At 42.5% G+C, this 8,677-nt stretch overlaps 1 protein-coding gene across 1 annotated transcript; it reads right to left on the bottom strand.

Annotated features, from left to right (window-relative positions):
- Nucleotides 1-535: 535 nt before the first annotated feature.
- Nucleotides 536-8,276, bottom strand: RPL3 (ribosomal protein L3). Its single transcript, XM_083400462.1, has 10 exons — nucleotides 8,174-8,276; nucleotides 6,941-7,133; nucleotides 6,260-6,428; nucleotides 5,303-5,438; nucleotides 4,217-4,403; nucleotides 3,649-3,809; nucleotides 2,624-2,725; nucleotides 2,160-2,255; nucleotides 1,438-1,557; nucleotides 536-634 (listed from the first exon to the last, which is right to left on the bottom strand). Exons 1-10 carry the CDS (start codon nucleotides 8,174-8,176, stop codon nucleotides 590-592), a joined length of 1,212 nt encoding a protein of 403 aa, XP_083256588.1. The 5' UTR covers nucleotides 8,177-8,276; the 3' UTR covers nucleotides 536-589.
- Between the last annotated feature and the right edge of the window lie 401 nt (nucleotides 8,277-8,677).

The following is an 8,677-nucleotide window of genomic DNA, read 5'->3' as shown; positions in this document are numbered from 1 at the left end:
CCTTGCCTTGTTTTGGAGCAGTCCTAGTGTGTGTGGCATTGCTAAAGGAATGTACCAGTCCTGACAGGAAAGATTTGTGGTTGCTGTAAAGCGGAACATTGTATTATGAGAAAAGTGGGGGTGGGGTTTGCATATAAAAGGTGCCAGGTTCAACCAAGGGTATTTCCAGGTAGAATGGAGAAAGCCTTGTGAAACCTTGCTTGTCCATGCAGGCAATACTGCCTTAACACAAAGGTCTGACTTGGTCTAAAGGTAGCTTCTTATGTTCCTACCTTATTCCAAACTAAATTTTCATTTAAATTCATTATTTGAAACCAACTGTTTCTAGGAGCAGATGCTTTCACACTTGATTCTGTGTAAAGTTTGCTGCCCATACATCAGCAAGTCTACTGAAATGAGGGTGAATCCACCACATAGCATCCTGTCTTGCAGAAGTGCAATGCTACATAACATTTTAAAATCCAAGCAATTATCACAGCCCACCTAAAGACCAATTACATTTCTATCGTTCATAAAACATGAAGCAGACAGTGTATTTGATATTTGTAGCTTTATTATAAGACTACAAGCCAGAACAGCATTCCAGAAATTAAGCGGTCTCTTCTTTGGCAATGCGATCTTTCTTGAGTGGTCCCTGCAAAGAAAATAGAAATGTGTCAGTCTAAACAACAGGAGATCCATAATCTCAAGACACATCCCAAACCATTTAACATTAATTAACAGGTGGATTTTTTTTAAAAAAGAGACAGAAGCCAATAGACTATGGAACACAACACAATTGTTAAAAGTCTGCTGCCACCAACTGGCCACAGCATATAGCAGTTCACTAGTGGACTACTGGTTACATTCCTGAGGGAACCACTTAATGCTTGCTGGTTCTGGAGATTCCCAAAAATGCTAGACAAAGTGTGGTCAGCGAGATTCTTATGTGAGCAACTACTGTTGTGCCTTAACTGCAAATTTGGAGTAGGTAAATGCACACAAAGGTCCCCCAATTGAATTTGAATGTACTAGGGCTTAATTGAGACTATGCCAATACCATTTAATCCATTTACACATTACCCTCCTTTGGCAAGCTTTACAGAACCTTAGTTTATGGTTGCCATCAATTTTGATTTTAATTAATTTTTATAATGTTTTTATAATGTTGCACTATTTTAGTGTTGTTAGCCGTGCTGAGCCCAGCTTCGGTTGGGGAGGGAGGGAGAAATAAATGTATTATTATTATTTATTATTATTATTATTATTACACATGCAAGAGCTGACCCTAATCCTGAACCATTAATAAGTCTTTTCACACAACTTAGAACAAATTTTGGTGCTGCCCACTGTTCAATTACATAGGCATTAAAAGATCAATTCAAAACATCACATTTTCCTAAGAGCAAATGCAGCAAGTAGCTTATATACTGGACACTAGAGAGGAAGTGCTCTTACCATGAAAACCTTCTTCTCCTCAGCTGTCTGGAAGCGGCCATGACCAAATTTGGAAGTGGTGTCAATAAATTTCAAGTCAATCTTCTCCAGGGCCCGACGCTTGGTCTGCACAAGCAAGGACTAGGGGAAAAAGGACATAGAGTAAGGCCGACTGGCAGGCAACTGCAAAATCTCAAATGGAAAAGGTTAAGCGATGGAAAGCCAGTAATTCAGAAACATTTTTCTACAGCTCTTCAAGCTTCACTACTACATTGTACTGCAAATTCTAACGCCCCCCACCCACCTGGTATGTGGCTTGAAGAACAATATTAACTTTAGATCTCAGGCCTGCATTCAACCACTGTGCATAATGTGCCATTTAAGAAGAATTTAGGCCTGATTTGCCAATACATGATTATGGCCTAACTATATAAACAGAGGTCAGCAGCCAACAACCTGAGGATTGTCCCTGCTGGAAAGCCTGGTTGCTGTATACTGTTCTAAGAATGTAAAGAGGCCAATGAGCAATAAAAGCCCTCTCACACTTCTTGGAGAAGCTGATCTATTGGAAGCAGTGTGCATGCCCCCATTTGCTATTTTTAGTGTCACAATCTGGTACAGAAAATGCTAGCCTTCTAGCACCCTGACATTATTGGAGAGCTTACAATATTCAAACAAACAGCTATAGCACCTCATCTAGCAAAGGAACTTCAGAGATCAGTCACCACCCTTCCACTGCTCACCTTGCGCAGAGTGAGAACTCTCTTCTTGGTCCCAACAACACAGCCTTTCAACATGATAAAATCATTGGTCACTTCACCATAATGGACAAATCCGCCCTGTGTGAGAAGAGCAAATAAATGCGCATGGCAATTATTTAGTACTACATACCACCAATATTCTGAATTCTGCAGTTTCCCCTCACCCCCAATGGGATTCAGAGGCCAGAGATTTTAATGTGCAGCCAAAGCAGAAGGGCAGAACTCATGGCAGACAATCACTGAAGGGGTAAAAGGTGGGGGAGATGGTTTATGTTGAAGTGAATGGCACCTTTAGGAACTGTTAAGAGGACAACTTAAAACTAAGAGCACTGAAGGTTACTCTATGCCTCCAAAATGCAACAGTGGCAAATCTTTGAGGGACACACAGGCTTCCACCCAATGATGTTCTACCCAGACCCCCACATTTAAATTTGAAAGCCACTCACCAGAGGATTAATGCTCTTGTCAGACTGATCATACTCTGTTGAAGCATTGTTTTTGATCAGCTTGCCATCCTTGATTTGGTATCCTTGGCCAATCTTGTAGATCTATGTGAAAAACAAAAAAAGGGAGGAAGAAATGAATACTTTTCAACAACACAAAAAGGGCGCGAGTTTATGAATCTGGTGACACTTGGCAACTCACAGATCCCTACTACAGAGGTCTAATTTCCCATTATAGGTTTTGAGAAGGCAAGATTCTGAGCAGCTGTAGGTTTCCAATGTTTCTTGCCTTAATTAACCCTAAACAAATGTAAAAAGGCCTTGTCACTCAAGCATGTCAAGAGTGATTGGTGGCGACCACGAAAAAATCCTGGCTCAAAAGCCACACAAAGATTTGTGGCCCACCAATCAGGACCTACCTCTTTAAAAAACCTTTAATTCCCAAGGAAGTTGCAATTTTGGTGTTAGCTGGTACATTGCTATCTCCTACACATGTTAAGCTTTGGAAAGTTTCACTTTGGAAAGTTCTATTTATAAGCAAGTTGTACCATTACAATGCTTGTAATCAACTGCAGTGACTATCTTTAAAACTTGCAATGACTCATAACCATTTTAAGAATGCACTCACATATTTACAGTTGAGGGGGAGGTAGCGATTGGCCAGCAAGTGACATTACTGGTATGGAACTATATTGTCCCAACTGCTCAACTAGGACAAGATTTCCATATAGAATTTTAGCAGAATGGGTTGCTCTTTAGTGAAATGCTGCATTCTTATACAACCTGCAGTGTTGTAGAGCAAGTGGTAAGTGAAGCAGACACTGTTGTAGAAGAGCTTGGCACAGAACTTTTTCATGGGCTCAAATCCAGCTAAGTAAACCAACCTCTAATAACACCACACTCTCTTTCTACCCACCTGCCGTTCTGCAGTAACATTTTATGAACACAGAACATGTTCAGGCTTCAACTGGAATGGAACCATTAAAATAAAATAATAATAATAATGCTGCTGCAAAGCGCATCCATACCTTCTTATTGATTTCTGTGCGGTGATGGTACCCCTTCTGACCAGCTCGAGCCACAGAGAAGGCCACACGAGCAGGATGCCAGGCACCAATACAAGCCACCTTACGCAGACCCCTGTGAGTCTTACGGGGCAGTTTTTTGGTGTGCCATCGGCTGGTAACACCTAAGAGGAAGAGACATGGAACTTGTTAGAACTACTTAGCTCCAACATCTAATTGACTGGAGCCTCAACTGTGTGGGATATCAATGAAATGTCTTCCAGACACATGAGATTACTATACTAAAATAAAGGGATCTTACAAATGACCACCCTGAAGTGGCCAAACCCTCTCCCGTTTCTTGCAAAGCTGGTCTCAGAAGGAAGGCAGCATGGAATGACTCCTCATGGGTATCGGGCACTGCGCCCAGTGCATATTCCATGATCTCATCACTGAACAGCCTCTTGCAAACTAAGAATATTTTGCCAACCCTCTTTACGCCAAAGCCAAATAAACTACATAGGATGTTAAGGACACTCTTAGTACAGTGCAGTTTAATCTTTGACATATTGTTGACTGGGAAATAAATTACCTTTGTACCCCTTGCCCTTTGTGACGCCAATGACATCAATCATTTCATCCTGGCCAAAGACAGTCGACACGGGCACTTGCTGCTCCAGCTTCACTCGAGCCCAATCCACCTTCTCAGCTACAGTGCCACCATTCACCTGGATTTCCATCAAGTGAGACTTCTTTTGCCGAAGCGGAAGCATTCGCATCTGAGATACCAAATAAAGAGTTAATGCATTGGTTGTGGCAAAATGCCTAATCAAGTTTGCATTTTTTCAGTACCAATTATTATTTCTAGCTCAATCTATCCAAAGCGAATAGTAATTTAATGCTTTTACAAAAAAATTATGTTTGCAACATTAACTGATGACTTAAATTTCATCCAATACCATCATTCTCCTTGAGGGCCTTCTGAGCCAAACAATGCAATGCATTTTTAAAGGCTATATCAAAGGACCCCGCATTTATTTTCTGATGCATTCATCAACAGCTCATTGCATGTATTAGAATCAAGACCCTTCACAAGTTAAACAAGAGCCTTTAGACAAATTACTGTGAAATAGCTAAATTGTAAAACCCTTGAAGAAATAAACTATATTTTGGGTCAGCAAGGTTTGACTGAACTGACAAAATCCTGTATCCTTCCAGTACTTGCCACCTTCTGGTTTTCAATACTCAATTAAAAGGATTCTGAAAGGCTTATAAAGCATTGTCCAATTTTACAGCCACAAAGCTGTATTTAAAAAGGGCTAAGTCAAAGGGTTGAAAGATAGTAAGTGCATCATGGCACAATAGCTTCTAGGTAAATATTACATCAAATACCAGATGCAACGAGGCACCATTTACTTCACAAGACTTTAAAAGCACTACCACCCAACTGTTTAAAAAAATGGTAATACAAAGTTCGGCAAAAATAATAAAACACTGAACTTGACAAAAAGGTGGAGTCTGCCCTTTTCAGCTGATAATGGCAATTATGGACATGAGGATAGACAGAAGGCAAACCAGTCAAACAGTGGAATCTGCTATTAGCAGATCTTTGGCCATTGACACTAAACTATCTGTGAATTCATATGTGCTTCAGGAAATAAGCAATGCAAGAGCTCACCTGAGTGTGAGCTATGACCCTGATAACCTGACAGTACTTCTTCATGCTGTTGAAGTCCTTCTCCAGTTGTTTCTTGCCTTCTTCATCCTGCCACTTCTTGCAGTACTTGGTAAAGGCCTTCTTCTTAGACTTATGCCTTCAAGGAGGAGCAGAGCAGAGATGGGGATTGGCAGAGCCCTTCATCAGCCCACCCAGAGAGGTGGTTGAGTGGAAGAAGCTGCCATAGGAATCAGTTTTGGCTCATTGCTGGCTTCTAAGGAGCCTTTTCCACCAGCAAGCGGAGCCTGGAGCTCATCGAGCAAAGGCAAGACTGCCAAAGCTGAGTGGAGCTGCCATAATTTCATAAGAACATTAATATGCACTGCACAGAACAGTAATTAAGAAAATGTATTCCACCTTAGAAGCTCCATTTCTACTTCATAGCGTTAACTTCACTTTACTCATTTATAGCTTTCCAATCTTGCCTTTTAACACCATAATGCCACTTCCTAACATAAACAACCCACAAATCTTAAAGGGCAACTTTTACATTTGCATACCTCAAATTCAGATATTCAGGAAAGTTACCAGTTATAGTATCCTGACCTGAGTGATTAACATGAACATGCCACACTATAAGGGGAAGAAATCCTTCCCAAGATCCATGTTAAGACTATACCAGGAGGCAACTCAACTAGAAATTTGTTGCCTTCAGGAAAAAAAGTCATACTACACTCTCCTAAGATAGCAAACTACAGTCAGTGCTCGACAATCAGCAACAAGCACCAAAGGTGATTTTTTAATGTCCGCCCGTCGAGAAATCATCATCTGTAGTGTTCACATACCCAAGGCATCATACCCCCTTACTGCAATGTAAACTGAGTTGCTACCAACTCAGTTCTATAGAGTTCTACAAGAGAGCTAACTATTCCTGCATCTTCCTAACTCATGGAACTCAAGAATCTCAGCCATAATTACCAGTTCTTGTAGAACCGACGCTTGCACTCATCGCTGATATGCTCGGCAAAGATGGTCTTGAAGGTGCGAAGGCCACGGGGAGTTTCAACATAGCCCACAATCCCCACAATCACCATGGGAGGGGTTTCCACCACAGTAACTGCCTCAACAACTTCTTTCTTGTTGACCTCTATGAAACAGATAACAGAACAGATGAGAACTAAAAGATAGTAATGAACCTGAATTATATAACTGAGGGAAATTAAAACACCATCCAAAAGCAACCTAATCCTTCTGTTGTCAGGTTAAAGCCTAACATGGGGCATGTGTGCTGTCCTGAAAAGCTAAAGAGTGCATAAGGTGAGGAATAGGTGCAGCAACAGTTCTTATGCCTGGTCTTTTCAAACACAAATAAACAACAACCCTGGTGATCAGAACAATCCACTTCTTTCTTCTGCCCCCTAGGAATGATAGAGCACATGGACTGGTAGTGAAGAACAGCAAGTCCCGGCTCATACGTACTCCATCTTGGCTATGAAGCAAGTAAATGCAGGCAAGCTGCTAGCCTCACACCTTCATCTAAAATAACAAAGCTAATAATGTCACACTGTAGAAGTATTGAAAATTACTATGTGAAGTGTCCTAAAGTATATCAATGCCAAGTATCAATTTCACTTCCCTCCCAAGAGAAGAAATACATACTGGAGCCAGGTCTGTCAACCTCACGGACAATGTGGGTCATGCCAGCTTTGTATCCAAGAAATGCAGTGAGGTGGATGGGCTTGCTGGGGTCATCTTTAGGAAAGCTCTTCACCTTGCCTCTGTGCCGACGGCTACGCTTGCGAGGCAGAAAGCCCAAAGACCCATGCCTGGGAGCTGAAAACTTGCGGTGGGACTAGAAGGGAGGCAAAGACATTTTGCTTAGTAGGAGACAGCTTTGCAAGTCGTCAACAACCTCAGGGTTCTTAGGAAGGCAAGGAAATGCTCTAAACACCCTGGGAGAGAAACTTCCCTTGCCCATAATAAATCCCTTGGGAGCAACACTAAAGTGTGCTCCTGTTGTGTACAGTAATGCAGTGCATGCCAAGCAACGTGCCTAACCTGTTTTCCTTGCAAGTTTGGCAATACTACATCTCAAACACAGGTACACAAGACTCACGATGTTGCATTAAATAACCAACCCACCCTATGAGAGATTTTTATAAAAATACAGTCAGAATGGCCCTTTTATAACTCTTCAACCATAACCTGAGGTAATGGGAGACTTTTTGTCTTTAAGACAAGAGCATAAAGCATTTACTAAGAACAGTACAACTTGCCCCTTGTATAAGATCAAAGACTATAGTATAAAAAGAAACCATCGCCCCTCAGCCCCAGCCAAAGATCAGGGATAGAAGCAGCTGGAGCCAGCAACATCCGGACAGCCACACGCCCTCCCATTCCTGCATTAAGAGCCATGGCCCACCACGCTCCTTGGTGGAGCTGTTCTAGTCAACCACATGCAATGACCTTATAAAATTATCTGTAATTAAGACGTTCAAGGCGTCTTAGCAAGGGCGACGCTACCAATGCACTCCGGAATAACAATACGAATCTTATGCACGTCTCCTCAAAAGTCCCAATGGGGCCTTCCGCTTAAGTATGGAATTGCTGCCTAAGTATCTATAACAAGTTTCGGCAATTTCAAGACACCCTTTCCTTAGATGAGGTAAAAGATGACGGCAGGCAGCCTCACATTAGGCCAACTCAGCAGTCATCGGTAATGAGAATAGGCCCAGGACCCAGTTAGAGGCGTATGTAGCACCCAAATAACTCTCGGTGTGCCTTCAACAAAGACCCTAAAGCGAAATACACCGGGATTTAGCGAGGCCGGAAAGACCACTGACCCGATGGCAGCGGATTGCATGTTTCCCGCAAAGCCAAACTACCACCTACCATTTTGTCTCCGAGCCGATGTAGAAGGGAAGTGGAAAGGCGCGCGCGCGCTATTTATCCCTTCGCTTCCTAGGCGTGCGCAGACGCGTCCAGCCTATACGCATGCGCATGCGTTTCCAAATCGGTCCCATGTGCACTGTAATCCTCTATGCGAAATATCGCGAGGAGACAGAAGGAAACGATAACTTTTTTAAAAAAGTAAAGGCTACGGATACCGGGAGGGTTTTGCATTCCTCCGAAGATGCCATTTCGCGTGAAGGACTGCTTTTCGGGAGGTCCCTCGTTAAACTCGTGCATGCGTGCGAGGAAGCAAATTCCAGCCTTTCAGTAGGGGATCGGGGAGGGGTATCTCTAGCTAGTCATAATACTGGAGGCCGAGAAATTGGGGCTTAAATTTGTCTATGAAAGTACAGGATTATCAACGACGCGGGAGTCCAGCATAAACCTATATTCGCCCCCCCCCCAAAAGCAGAGAAGATGGTATTGGTTTGGAGGTGTCTGTTA

Source organism: Podarcis tiliguerta (assembly GCF_965153285.1).
Source record: "Podarcis tiliguerta genome assembly, chromosome: 10".
NCBI classification, from domain to species: Eukaryota; Metazoa; Chordata; class Lepidosauria; order Squamata; family Lacertidae; genus Podarcis; species Podarcis tiliguerta.
The sequence above is the reverse complement of the archived record's forward strand: the minus strand, read 5'-3'. Positions and strand labels throughout refer to the sequence as shown.